Source organism: Nothobranchius furzeri, chromosome 8 (assembly GCF_043380555.1).
Source record: "Nothobranchius furzeri strain GRZ-AD chromosome 8, NfurGRZ-RIMD1, whole genome shotgun sequence".
Taxonomy (NCBI): Eukaryota; Metazoa; Chordata; class Actinopteri; order Cyprinodontiformes; family Nothobranchiidae; genus Nothobranchius; species Nothobranchius furzeri.
In genome coordinates this window covers 66032227-66046977 of record NC_091748.1, presented here as the reverse complement: position 1 = coordinate 66046977, position 14751 = coordinate 66032227, and the positions used below count along the sequence as shown (strand labels likewise).

At 42.8% G+C, this 14751-nt stretch overlaps 1 protein-coding gene across 2 annotated transcripts; it reads right to left on the bottom strand.

The window, feature by feature from the left end:
• Nucleotides 1-7438: 7438 nt before the first annotated feature.
• Nucleotides 7439-13271, bottom strand: ifi44g (interferon induced protein 44g). 2 transcript variants are annotated; one of them, XM_070554228.1, is made up of 8 exons: nt 13141-13271; nt 12111-12289; nt 11967-12027; nt 11697-11895; nt 11349-11501; nt 8063-8234; nt 7755-7855; nt 7439-7672 (listed from the first exon to the last, which is right to left on the bottom strand). In XM_070554228.1, the coding sequence occupies exons 1-8, from the start codon at nt 13167-13169 to the stop codon at nt 7478-7480; spliced, it is 1089 nt and encodes a 362-aa protein (XP_070410329.1). In that variant the 5' UTR covers nt 13170-13271; the 3' UTR covers nt 7439-7477. The 2 variants fall into 2 exon arrangements, with proteins under 2 accessions (XP_070410329.1, XP_070410330.1); XM_070554229.1 differs by having other exon boundaries at nt 11349-11495.
• Between the last annotated feature and the right edge of the window lie 1480 nt (nt 13272-14751).

The following is a 14751-nucleotide window of genomic DNA, read 5'->3' as shown; positions in this document are numbered from 1 at the left end:
TCCTGTGTTCTCTGGTTCTTGGTCCATCCGTTTGTTAATCAGCATGTATAGAGAATGGGGATTCTCCCCTAGAAAATAATGTTATTTCCTGCATTCTAGTGCCATCTGGAGGAACCGCCATAACAAAATGCCTCTGCTGCTACATTATCTCTCTGCTGCAAGTCACAAGATGCTTCCTTCAGAAGACAGTGCTCTTGATCTTAATAAAGAATCTTATTCTTTCTATTCTATTTTCTCCCTTTACAGATTAATTACAAAGAACCATGAATGTTTTATCTAAAGTTAATTTAATAAGACTTGATTGCTTGACAGTAATATATCAAAACAGCTTTTTATTGTTCAAATTCATTATTTTGGATCTTAAATACATCAAATGAATCTACTTGAGTCAATGATTTTATCACGTATGCCAACCACTGCGCAGCCCTGCTCCAACATCCATAAATGGAAACTATCACAACTTGAAGGGCATCTTCCATGTTAAACACATGTTGAAGGCCTTATATTGTAACAGGTCTCTAAACTTTTGTGTTTTCTTTATAAAAAAAAAAGATATTTGAGAGAAAAAAAAGTGCTATTACTGTTCCAACTAGGCTCTCCTAGCTCTAAAACCGCGCCTCTTGCTGGAAACCGGAAGTGTCGTCGCTCAAGGAAAATGTTCCTGACTCAACTCCAACAAAAGGATTTCAAGCAGCATAAAGTTCCAGATTGTGAATACAAATATATATTTATGTTAAATACTGAAGATGCACAGCCATATGAAAGTTAATTTTGAAATCAGCACGAATGTACTATTTTTATGAAACAAACAGCTACTAGTGGCCACAAGAGGTGGGAGCGAGATGAAACAAAAACAAAATATGTAAAGGTGATATTGAGCGCTGGAGTGTTACCACTTCGCTGCCATATTGGATGGGTCCCTCACTCTTCAAAACCTATTTGGAGTCAGTCAACACTTAGTGAACAACTATACCTGTTTTTGTGCAGTTAATGGTTCAAAAAACCGGCGTACTAGTGAAAACAGTTTATGTGAGATACCATTGACTTTTCTAGCCCAGTGAATGCACTGGGGGCGACTGGTGACCCCTCCAACATGGCGACCTGCGGTTACACCAGCATATGTTCTTCATATGATCTGATCTCCATTCTTCTCATGTTCATTTTCTGCTGTGGAACTCGATCAACACGATGTCCAAACAGGAGTTTGTACAACCCCATCATACACAAACATAATGGGCTTGACACACGGGTGGCGACATCGTACGTGAGAGCCATTTTAACTTAGGTTTATGTATTTAGCAGGCGCTTTTGTCCAAAGCGACTTACAAGATAATCGGCATGTTGCCCTTGAGGCTAACAACAATAACAACAACAAACAATTTCCGGTCAGTCGTAGATGGCGGTGAGGCAGCATGATGAATCATGGAGAGGAGCATAGGTGTCATTTTAACCGGGGACGCCGGGGACATGTCCCCGGCAAAATTTGTGATTGGCAGCTGTGTCCTCCCCACTTTCAAAAAAGCCTGCTGATGAGGATTTTTGTTTTACCAGCTCAGATCTTATACAGGGGTCGGCAACCTGTTCCCATCAAAGAGCCATTATTACCCGTTTCCCACAGTAATTCTGGACGGACCTTAATAAGCAGTGACTTAGTGAAGCAGGCAGGTCGAGCTAGAAAATTTAGTTTAAAAAGGCATCATAAATGTGTTCCCCCATCATTTTTATTTATAAAATATGAAGTAAAAACTCACAATTTAATTTTAATTCATTTGTCATTAATATGTAGTCTACACCCGTGCGTTAAGTGGACCATCTTCCAGTAAACGCAAAGAATCCAGCCCACCTCTCCAAATGCGTAAAATGTGCATCAGCCGCTAGTTAGGCGCGCCGCGCGCACCATCAGCTACATCAGCCCAGACAAGAGCAGAGCAACTAGAGAAAGAATAGAGGATGATTCTGTCTGGATGTGGATGGAGATTACATTTTACAGAAGCCTGATCATCATTTAAATACGTAAACCATCACCTGTCTTCTAGTCCACGCTATCAGCATTATTTTAATTGGTGTGTGTGTGTGTGTTTTCCACTTCAAACACTGGTCTAACCAACCAGACTAGCGTGTCCAGTAACACATTAATGTTACAGTTAAACAGTTTCACTTCATGTAGGCTAGGAACGTTCCACCTGCCGTGGCCCGACCGCTTCTGCTCCACATAAACTTTGTGCGTGATCAAATGTCTACGCGTCATGCGTCTCCATATTAGAGACGGGAACAAGCGCTGTTCAGCCAAAGTTTCATAATTTCATAAAAAGAACATTTTTCCAAGTGACACATCCCTCAGAGAGACCGGGTTTTCAGAACGCTTCAGTGGGAGGAAATCTTATCGCATTTATCCGTCAATATGTGGCAAGGTGGAGAAACGAGGGCCCGGGCGGGATTCGATCCCCAGATTCCCGGGTGAGAGTCATACGCTCTAACCAGTCAGCCAAAGGGACATCCCTTTGGCCAAGTAGCCAGGGCGCATTATCTATCGGGACACTGTGACAGGACACTCACACTGCCACACCTGATTATGAAACTTTGGCTGAATAGCGCTTGTTCCTGTCTCCAATGTGGCGACGCATCCAGGAACCTGTCTGAGGAGAAGCCCAGAATCTGACATCCTCCAGCTCAGAATGCGCCGATATGATTACGCACAAGCGTGACGCGTCAACACGGTCTCACAGTAAGACCGGGTTGGACCTGTTCAGGTTTACGCAGACAATCTTTACATTTAGAATTGGCATACAGATGTAAAATTAATGCAGTAAAATATAAAGCTTTTTATTTAAACATCCATTCATTATTTTACAAGCACAGAGAGCTGCATCAGATGGATGGAAGAGCCGCATGCGGCTCTGGAGCCGCATGCGGCTCCAGAGCCGCCGACCCCTTTGCTAGCCTACTTTATTGTCCCCAGCAATTTTTAAACCCCACTCAAGTGTATGGTTATTGTCCCCAGCAATTCTGAAAACAAACTGACGCCCTTGGAGAGGAGGGAACAAGGAGTGGACAGTAGAGAGGGGGACAGATGGAGGGAGGGTGCTAGTTTAGAAGATGCTCTCTGAAGAGCAGGGTCTTCAGGAGTTTCTTGAAAATCGAGGTAGTAGTTACTGTTTTTCAACACTAGATGGAGGAAAAACCACTGAATTACTGAACAGGTCACTGTCTCCACCTCCATTCATTTTCAATGAGGATTGCACAACTAACGTCACTGGCTTTTGCCGCTGGCTGCTGCCACATGCCGCCTCACGTTTGTCAGATTATCAAGGAAACAGCAAACATTTTTGCTGATTGCAGCTGTTTGTCGCCTCCCGTGTGTCAAGCCCATTAACTATTGTTAAACCAGTTCAATCGGTGTGATCTCAGCAACTAAAAATAATCAGAAAGAAGAACATCTTCCTCTAAGTTTTCCTTGAGGTTTGTAATGACTGAGTCTCATGACTCCAACCAAAGTAACGTACTGATCTTAGATTATGTTTTTCTACCATATTAGAGAACATTAAAGATGCTCTTTAACATAATTTCCCCATCCAGAGATTGGGTATGAAGCCCTAATAAGTGAGACGAGGCACATAAGATCACGGTTCAAATGAACACCAGGCAACCCGGTGTAGCGTTTTGAATGTGGCTACATATTAAATTAAATGATCAATAAGATTTGATATTCCATATAAATATGAATTATCAATCTGATTGGTCTTTGAATATTCGATTTAATATCACCTTAAATTCTTTGACTATTCAGAGAACACACACTTCATATTAATTCAGACAAGAGTCAAGGATATAGTTTATAAAAATTAATTTTATTTTATTTTTATACAGGTCCTTCTCAAAAAATTAGCATATTGTTATAAAGTTCAGTATTGTCTGTAATGTACTAATAAACATCAGACTTTCATATACATTAGATTCATTACACTCAGCTGAAGTAGTTCAAGCCATTTATTGTTTCTAATATTGATGATTTTGGCATACAGCTCATGAAAACCCAAAATTCCTATCTCAAAAAATTTGCATATCATGAAATGGTTCTCTAAACGAGCTATTAGCCTAATCATTTGAATCAACTAATTCACTCTAAACACCTGCAAAAGATTCCTGAGGCTTTTAAAAACTCCCAGCTTGGTTCATTGCTCGAAAACGCAATCATGGGTAAGACTGCCGACCTGACTGCTGTCCACAAGGCCTTCATTGACACCCTCAAGCAAGAGGGTAAGACACAGAAAGAAATTTCTGAACGAATAGGCTGTTCCCAGAGTGCTGTATCAAGGCACCTCAGTGGGAAGTCTGTGGGAAGGAAAAAGTGTGGCAGAAAACGCTGCACAACGACAAGAGGTGACCGGACCCCGAGGAACATTGTGGAGAAGGACAGATTCCAGACCTTGGGGGACCTGCGGAAGCAGCGGACCGAGTCTGGAGCAGAGACATCCAGAGCCACCGTGTACAGGCGTGTGCAGGAAATGGGCTACAGGTGCCACATTCCCCAGGTCAAGCCACTTTTGAACCAGAAACAGCGGCAGAAGCGCCTGACCTGAACTACAGAGGAGCAGCACTGGACTGTTGCTCAGTGGTCCAAAGTACTTTTTTCGGATGAAAGCAAATGTTGCATGTCATTCGGAAATGAAGGTGCCAGAGTCTGGAGGAAGACTGGGCAGAGGGAAATGCCAAAATGCCTGAAGTCCAGTGTCAAATACCCACAGTCAGTGATGGTCTGGGGTGCCATGTCAGCTGCTGGTGTTGGTCCACCATGTTTTATCAAGGGCAGGGTCAATGCAGCTAGTTATCAGGAGATTTTGGAGCACTTCATGCTTCCATCTGCTGAAAAGCTTTATGGAGATGAAGATTTCATTTTTCAGCACGACCTGGCACCTGCTCACAGTGCCAAAACCACTGGTAAATGGTTCACTGACCATGGTATTACTGTGCTCAACTGTCCTGCCAACTCTCCTGACCTGAACCCCAGAGAGAATCTGTGGGATATTGTGAAGAGAAAGTTGAGAGAAGCAAGACCCAACACTCTGGATGAGCTTAAGGCCGCTATCGAAGCATCTTGGGCCTCCATAACACCTCAGCAGTGCCACAGGCTGATTGCCTCCATGCCACGCCGCACTGAAGCAATCATTTCTGCAAAAGGATTCCTGACCAAGTATCGAATGCATAACTGAACATAATTATTTGAAGGTTGACTTTTTTGTATTAAAAAGACTTTTCATTTATTGGTCGGATGAAATATGCAAATTTTTTGAGATAAGAATTTTGGATTTTCATGAGCTGTATGCCAAAATCATCAATATTAGAAACAATAAAAGGCTTGAACTACTTCAGTAGCTGCCATCTTAAAGGGACTTTACGGAGTTTTGAATTTTTATGTTCGCGATTGCCCCCTCAGGCCAAAAGCGTAACGGCAGCTTCATTAGGAGGCTCGTGCACAAGGCGCGCATGCTGTACGTGCACACTCCTTAACGAAAATAACAGCTGAGACGAAGCTCTGTGAAGCTGACAGTTCCTTGTGTTTGTGTGTGTGGCCTGGAGGACAGAGGACAGGACAGTAATTTGGTTCTGTACCTTTCTCTTCAGCACAGCTGACAAAGGTTTAAGATGGGTCAGTTCTCCTGCATGCTCAGATAATTCCCTTCCCTTGCTTAAAAAAATTGTTCCAAAATGAAAGTTGAACCCACATCTTTTTTATCTGTGAATTGAATGCCATTGGGTGAGTCTCAAATAAAAATTTGGGCATCTTACTGTAAAAAATATATCATTAATGTAAAAAAGAAACTCTAAAACAACGTCTTCTGTATCTGTAACATTTATAACCTTGATCACAGCTGAAACAACGTTCAAAGAACGGCTCGGAGGGCTTTGCCTGAGCGTGAATGCGCATGAAGCAGCCCGCTCGACCCGAGCAGCTCTTTTTCTGTGATTTTACAGAAAAATGGGCAATCACAATAAAAATGCCAGGGCTCATTCTACAGGACCAGGGCATTTCAGGAGAATGTATTAAGAAGAAATTTATTATTTCTATACATGTTTTGGCTGTCAAACTTCCATAATGCCCTTTGAACAAAGCAACAAAGTTTTTGTGTGATATGCTCGTCAGCCACTAGATGGTGCCATCGAATAAGAGAAATGCTCTGGAAAGAAGCTTTAACAGAGCTGCAAACATGACCTTTAAATAATTCTTCCTTATCAAAGTGGTTTTACCTTCTCTCTGCTCTTTGCAGACTCAGGAATGATGAGCAGAAATCAGACTGGCAAAAGAGAAACTGTTTAACTCCAGAGCTTCAAAATAAAATGTGTATAAATGGTCCCCTGCTAAGACGAGTGTCCACATAAAGAACAGGGGCCCAACTAAACTAAAACTCAACTTAAGCTCAAATAATTAACAATGTCAAATCATTTTCTGACCTATTGTGTAAGTACAGCTGAACGCAATTCCTGCTTTATAAATCACTCTTCGTGGAAAAGTATGCAGGTGTTTTTGGATCACATCCCATCTCCTACACACCCACTTTCTGCCATTAATGGTCATTGCAAAGCACCTTATGAGTATTCAGCATTTAAATAGCCCGACTGACCTGTGGCACGTCATGGGTAACCAAGGCAACTGAGAGATCTAGAAAAGGCAATTTCACTGAGACTGAAGTCATGGTGCTTGTGATTGACGTAGGTGCGTGTGTGTGTGGGTCTACAAGTCTGTAAATGTAGCTTAAATTCACCACGTTACAATCTCACTTATTGTGCTTAAGTTTCCCTTCCTCAAAATGTGCTTACACAAGGATCAAGTATGCTTAAAGTTGTGCACATTTTCCCATCAAGTTTGCACAGAATTCGGAACCTTGCAGTCACAAACTGAAAGCTAACAATCATATAGTGAATTATTTTTGCTTTATTTGTTTATGCAGGTTGCCATGGTAGCAGTTCCAGTGGAAAGGCCCAAACCATCCTCTCCCCAGAAACCTCCACCAGATTAGTAGGACCCCAAGGGATCAACCCTGGGGCATCCTGCTGGCAAAGGATTCCTGAAAAACCTTGTTTCAGGAAGAATTCTGACCAAATGCCCAAACCACTGCAACTGGATGTGCAGGAGCAGCTGCTCCTCGTGATTTTTATCTTGAGAGGCGCTATAGAAATTATATTTTCTTCTTCTTCTCTACTCCAAGTCACCATCTCTAAAGCTAAACCCAGCCACCACATGAAGGAAAATGTTTTTGGCCACTTGCATCGATCTTGTTTTTCATCATTACCCAAAGCTCATGACCACAGAGCTGCAAAGTTGTCCACATTTGCTGCCACTAAAATAAAGTCCAATTAATAAAAGTCAATCACGGTAAAGTAGATGGTAAATGTACTCGTTTTTCAACTGGTGTCACGGAAATGATGAAATCCCTGAACGTTTGAATGAAAACTTTTAATATTTTCCAGGAAGACATTCCTACAGCTTAAACTTCTGTCCTGTGTTTTGTGGCATGTGATCCTGGAAAAACAGGTCAGCATAGTTTAGGATGTGGTCGACGGCACTGAGCAGCAGAACATCAGTGTTCACATCCAGGTCCAGTTCTGAGGAGTAGTTCTTCACTGGAACGATGTAGGAGGTGGACATTCCCAGCAGAGCTCCGGCTTTACTCATCTGCAAACACAGAACTGAGCGTCTCTTAGAAAACTGTTAGAAGTTTCAGGAACAGAACTACACGTGTCCCGTTTCAACCCACCGTCTCTTTAATGCTCAGACTTCTGTAGACCTCACTCACATCTCTGGCCGTTTTTGGACAAACTTTGTCGACGTGGGTCAGCAGAGCCACCTGGTGAACACCTGAAAGAGCAAAATTATTCTTTTGTTGTAAGAAAAGGAAACACGGAAAAATCAAATCTACAAACGAGGCTGCTAAACAGAGCAGGTCCAGTCAGGTTTAGCTTGTAGAGTTAAAAATGGAGCACTGAGTGTTTGTTAGTTAAATCTAATTGCAAAACAGGGTTCTGGTTACCACAGACCTGTCTGAATGTGTTTGTGTTTACTCACAGAGGTCACTGATGTGCTCCCTGAGCTGTTTGAAGGTGGAGCCGAGCCCTTTGGAGTAGGATGTGATTCTGGAGGCGTCCACCACAAAAGCCACACAGTGGATTTTCTCCTTGAGGCTGGGACTCTTCACATAACCATCAGTTTCTGAGACCACAGGCTGACCTGGGCTAAACTGAGAAGGAGGAATGCAGAGATGGGTGTGGCTGATTTGGAGTGTTGGTAAAAATGACTTTTCTGGCCTCTGCAGAACTCAACGTATTTAACTTGGAACATGGAAACATATAAAACATGAAGGACAGTGATCATTAAAGATGTGAATATTAGATTAGATTATAGACTATATAAAATATCAGGTGGAAACCAAGAAGAACCATTCAGAAACCAGTCGAAATCCATCTTGCAGGACAAACTGAGCAATAAACCCACAATGAGATACTTCTGCAGCTTTTTGTAGTTCGACAGATTCCCAACCTGATCTAGCCCCTGATTTTAGGTTTCAGTTTCACACCAGTAGCTTGTTTTCAAGGCCGGATTATAATATAGGCAAACTGGGCACAGGCCCAGGGGCCCACAGCCACAAGGGGGCCCACGCAAGCAGCAGTCTTTTTATTTTTTTGTGCAGCAGTCTTAACGTTGGAGAAAAATGTTGAGAAGTGATTACAATTGCGCCCACATTTTCTAAGTTAATACACATTTCTTTTGACAACTGTAGTTTTTGCATCTTTACTGTTCTTGCTTCAGCCCTCTCCCCCTGCACAGCCACCACAAACTCCTCCATGCGCCTGCAGCCTCTCAGAGTTCATGCTGCTCTAAATATTGAAAGAATCATTTAATTTTCTGTTCCTCACTTCTGATTACCTTCAGCGGTGTCTGTTGCAACCACCAGGTACAAAAACAAACTTTTTACTTCTGTCCTGTCTGTTCATCATCTTCCTGCCTCTCCTCTCAGTCCTAAAGAAAAACTGTTACATGGTTCATATATATATTCACCTCATGAGTTACCTTTGAACTGCAGTTAAAAAAGATCTACCGACCGCAAAAATAGTAGAGTGCGCGCTGCTCGCCGGCCGCACTGGTGAGGTGAAATCACCGGAGCACAAAACAGGTTATGCGCTCCGCAGCAGTAAAACGCATCAGGCACAAATAAAAGACAGAAAACATAAAAGGATATGAGCCGACACAAACGATCGCGTGGGTAAATTTGGTTTTGAGGTGGCGACACTTTGAGAATGTTACTGTAGCCGTGCTCAGGACGCATCTGTCTGGAGCGCGTCAACCATCAGAGCTCTGCGCCTCTCAGCTCTAAATAATCCCAGCAGAGTCCACATGAATAATGTAATATAAATAGAACCATGATAGTTTATGGGCTAAAAAATAGTCTACAGTCCATCTTCCCTAATGTGTTTGTGGCCCTGTGGATTTTTCTAACTACCTGCACTTCTTATAGGTACCTCTCACCGTTCATAAGGGTACCGCACCATCAGCTACGTCAGCCCAGACAAGAGCAGAGAAAATAGAGACAGAATAGAAGATAATTCTGTCTGGATGTGGATGGAGATTACATTTTACATCAGCCTGATCATCATTTAAATACATAAACCATCACCTGTCTTCTAGTCCACGCCATCAGCACTATTTTAAATTGGTGTGTGAGCGTTTGTGTTAGCGTTTGTGTTTGCGTGTGTGTGTGTGTGTTTTCCAGTTCAAACACTGGTCTAACCAACCAGACCAGCGTGTCCAGTAACATATTAATGTTGCAATTAAACAGTTTCACTTCATGTAGGCTATGAACATTTCCCCTGCCGTGGCCCGACCGCTTCTGCTCCACATAAACTTTGTGCGTGATCAAATGTCTCTACAGGATCTTTCTGAGCTGAAGAGGCTATTCTACCTCAGACTGGATGCGTCATGCGTCTCCATATTAGAGACGGGAACAAGCGCTGTTCAGCCAAAGTTTCATAATCAGCGATCATTTTTCCAAGTGACACATCCCTCAGAGAGACCAGGTTTCCAGACCGCTTCAGTGGGAGGAAATCTTACCGCACCGCTGTGGTTCTGCGCTGCGAAACCCTCTACGGATCTTCAACCCACTGTCCACCGTGTGCGCTCCAATCCGCGCTGAGCACAGTGTCCAGTATAAAGCTCTGATGTTCTGATGGGAAACTTTTCTTGATTGATTTAGTTACCTCCGCGATGTGTGTTAACGATTAAAGCAGCTCATCTGTGTGTGCATCAGTGTGCGTCGGGGTAATTCTTAAAAAAAAATCCTTGAGTTTATCCGTCAAAATAAACAGTCAAATGGAAATATCTGTAACCTGCCATTTAACCGTTTTGCCTTCTTGTGAAGATTGTTGCAAAGAGAAACAATTAAAACTTGATTAACCCCAGAGCCAAGTGCACTGCGCTGTACTCTGTGACTGTAAACGAGGGGAAAAACGATTTAATCGGATCCTTTTACCTTTTCAACATGGTTTAATGTAAAATTTCATTGAGTACAAACTTTAGTCGCACCAATCTAACGAGACAGAGCCTGGATTTGTATTCTGAACAGTTTAAACATGTTTAAAACGGAGACATGCGTGACGCGTCTAAAATTTGCACCTGCTCCGCTATTATGGAAATTAAACTAACAAGACGAATAACATAATTATTTTAGGTAAGACAACATCCCCCACACTTTTGAAAAGCTTGCAACGCACCTGCTACCAGTTACAAATTGTGAAGGGGAACGATCATTTTCACAAATGGCAAGAATAAAAAATGAACTGAGAACTACACAAACTCAACAGCGCCTCAGTGCCGTGCACTGTCACTGATGGCTATTGAATCTCAGCTTGTCAGGAATCTGGACTTTGATGATACTGTCTATGAATTTACTAAAAGAAAGGCCAGAAAGCATTTTCTCTGAAGGCAAGAGAGGAGACCAACAAGAGGAAACAAAAAGAGGATGAAGGAGACAGAAGACAAGAGGACGAAGGAGACAGGAGACAAGATGAGAAAGAAAACAGGAGACAAGAGGAGACAGGAGACAAACAAAAAACATGCAGATATTCAACCCTTGTATCAACATAAGTAAGCGATTTTTAATATTGACAATGTTATGAAATGTCTAAAAAGTGCTTCTGCGTGGCAGTAATGTTGGGGAAGGCCGGGTGGGGTGGGCCCTAAGCACATTGTGCCCAGGGGCCCCTGCAATGATAATCCCGCCCTGCTAGTTTTAATCGTGCGGAGAAAGTTTATTAAATTTTAAAAAATATGCTACAACTCCACCCTCTGATGCTCTCACCTTGTGTCCTTCGGGGACGTGTCCTTTAATGACTGACAGGATGTCATGAAGGGTCAGCCCGCTCACCTCCCCATCACCCAGACCCGGTATATCACACAGCACCAGCCCAGTGTTCTCCTCCCTCTTCTGAGTGTGTATGCTGAAGGACTGCAGCTGACACATAAAACACAAGTTACCCAAGCGGCAGGCTTTTAAATCAGCAAATAAATAATTCAGAAAAATGTAAAAGTTCAACAAGTTTTTGATCCAGCATTTGTGCATTTTTTTATTTTTTATTTAGGCTGAAACCCTTTTATTAGCAGGGATTTGTCTTCAGGCCCAAAAAAAGCTTAAATAATCCAGCCGTACCTTTTTGGTGAAGCTGGTGGGGAAGAACGAGCCCACCATGGCCCGGTTGCTGACTCTCCCATTAAAGAGCGACTGGACCGAACTGATGAAGCTGGACTTTCCAGAATGAAGCGGGCCGAGGAGCAGAACCCGAGCCTGTGGCACCTCCTCACATTTGGGTCTGTAGGAGCTCACGGTCTTCATCAGAGTCGTCTTCTGCCTGGAAAGGAAATGTAACATTCATCAGAGGAGAAAAGTTAGTTTAATAGTTGTTGATTGGAGCTGACTCACTCTTCTGTCCACTGCACATCCCTCCAGGCCGAGTCCAGCCCTTGTGGAAATGTAGACAATACTAAAGGAATTTAAGGGAGAATTGTTTCATTATAGAAAAACAAAAGTGTACATCTGCAGACGTGCAACAAAAATCTTGTTTACCTGGGATTTCTTCAGGTTTTTCACCTTCATTTTGATTTCTCCAGGAGAATTTAGGCTGGCTGCTCAGAGAGAACAGCGCGGCGGGCTGGGTGGAAGGCTGGCCGGTGGAAGCTGTGGGAAAGCTGAAGACTGGTGGAGCTATAGTAGTTTGAGCTCCAGTGACACCAAACTCAAAGCCACTGAAGAGGAAAACAATCAGAAAACTCAGATAGCAAAATTCTGTTTTATTCCTCAATGATGCAGATAAAATAAAAAATCTCTCTCTCTCTCTCTCTCTCTCTCTCTCTCTCTCTCTCTCTCTCTCTCTCTCTCTCTCTCTCTCTCTCTCTCTCTCTCTCTCTCTCTCTCTCTCTCTCTCTCTCTCTCTCTCTCTCTCTCTCTCTCTCTCTCTCTCTCTCTCTCTCTCTCTCTCTCTCTCTCTCTCTCTCTCTCTCTCTCTCTCTCTCTCTCTCTCTCTCTCTCTCTCTCTCTCTCTCTCTCTCTCTCTCTCTCTCTCTCTCTCTCTCTCTCTCTCTCTCTCTCTCTCCCCCCCCCCCCCCCCCCCAAAGGTTTTAATAAGGAACACACGCTGGACACTGAAACAAAGAACCGACAAAAGACAGAACTGAGAGGGTTTAAATACACGAGGGCTGGGAGCTTGGGTGATTGGAAAACGAGAGGCAGGTGGGAGCAATTAACAGACACATAACTGCACAGAATGGGGAGACAGGACAGGGTGTGACAATCACATTTTATGAAGATACACAAACTGGTTCCCACACCCATCTGTAGATCCTCGCGGCCACAAACATGAACGAACAAACAGGGAGGATAAATAAACATGTTTGTATCACACAGCTGTCCTGCCTTGCTCGTTTGTCTCACTATTCACGTTTCTGCTTCGTGCAGCTTTGGTTTCGGTCCAAGGAGGACCATATAGGCACAAGCCGAGCGCTTTTGGAGCTCAGGCATGTTTCCTCCTGTTTTGCTGCAAACATATCCTGCAAATTAAACCTAGTTGGCTTTTACTTAGAATAGTGGATCTGTTTACCTGGGTTTCACCTCCTTTTCTTTCTCCATCGGAACTTTAATGACAGGCTGCAGCTTCGTCTCTGGGTGGACACACTGTAGTTTCCCGATGTGAACTTTTTACGGGGAAAAGAAACTGAAACCTACGAACCTTTGATCCTTTAGTTCAATAGTTTAAACAAACTTCTTTTATTGGGTGATTTTAGATAATATTGTCTGAGCCTTCCCAGGTCTCACATGTGGCATAAAAAGATTTGGTTTAATTTATTCATTTTTAAATTTTAAATGTTTGTTATTCAAGTTTCGGGAGTGGGAAATGCTTTATTTGTCTGGATTTATTTAGATGTGCGGTAGCGCCCCCTGCTGATCGATGAGATTATTTTCTGATGAAGATTTATCTTGTATGGAAAAACTCCACTCCTAAAGAAAATAGCGAGAATAAGTCAAAAGTTTCCAAATATTTAAATAATTTGTTTCCTGCGAAACTAAATAATACATCAAGATTAATTGTAAATACTTTATTCATGTTGCACCTTAGAATAACAGGTTGAATAAAAAGAAAAACAAAGATGCAAATTGTTACAAAAACTGTAAAAGACAAAAACAATTTTTACAGAGTTGGATCTTCAGATAATGGCTGTTTAGCAAACGGGTAAAATAAAATTATCCCAATACTTATAAAGTAAATTACATGAAGAATCTAGAAAAGAATGAAAACAATATTTTATATGGTTCCTCTCAAGATAAAGATTACAAGGTGCTCCACAAGAACCACACAAAAATGTTTTTAAAATATAACAATTTGAGGAAAAATAATGTGATTAAAAACGTTAGAAAAGGGAAAGAGAAAATGAATAAGAAAGATATATCAGTGAATCCTGGGAAAGGTAAAATTGGTAGAAAGCGGAACAAGCAGAGGGTGGTGACGAAGATCACACCAAAGCCTGAACAGGTGAGTTTTCAGCTGCTTTTAAAGGAGACCACTGAGTCCACTGATCTCAGGCTCAGGGGGAGAGAGTTCCAGAGTCTGGCGGCCACAGCAGCAAATGATCTGTCACCTTTGGTCTTTAGCCTGGTGCTGCACAACCAGTAGGCTTTGGACCTCAGGGACCTGCTGGGGGTGTAGGGACTGAGAAGATCACCAATGTAAGATGGTGCTTGTCCATGTAAGGCCCTATAGACCAGAACCAGGATCTTGAAATGAACGCTGAAGTTGACTGGCAGCCAGTGAAGCTGGAGCAGAAGCGGGGTGATGTGGGTGTGTTTGGAGGACTTGGTCAGAAGCCGAGCACAGGCATTCTGAACCACCTGTAGACGGTTCAGGGAGGTTCTGCTCAGACACGTGAAAAGAGAGTTACAGTAGTCTAAGCATGAGGAGATGAAGGTGTGGAGAACTGTCTCAAGTTCAGAGTGGGACAGAATGGGACTCAGCAATGTTCCTGAGATGGAAGAAGGCAGAGCGAACAAGAGAACTGACATGAGAATCCAGGGTGAGAGCTGGGTCAAAGGTCACACCAAGATTCCTGACAGAAGGTTTTGTGTGGGAAGCAAGCTGACCAAGAGAGTCTCTGACTTTGGGAACCAGCTTGTCTGGGGCACAGATGAGGATCTCAGTCTTATCTTCATTCAGCTG

Coding starts and splice junctions, on each gene's coding strand:
- ifi44g (XM_070554228.1), bottom strand. CDS start 13,169: ATGGAGAAAGAAAAGGAGGTGAAACCCAG. Junction 11,896..11,966: donor GATGTGCAGTGGACAGAAGA/GTGAGTCAGCTC, acceptor TTTCCTTTCCAG/GCAGAAGACGACTCTGATGA. Junction 7,856..8,062: donor GGAGCACATCAGTGACCTCT/GTGAGTAAACAC, acceptor TTGCTCTTTCAG/GTGTTCACCAGGTGGCTCTG.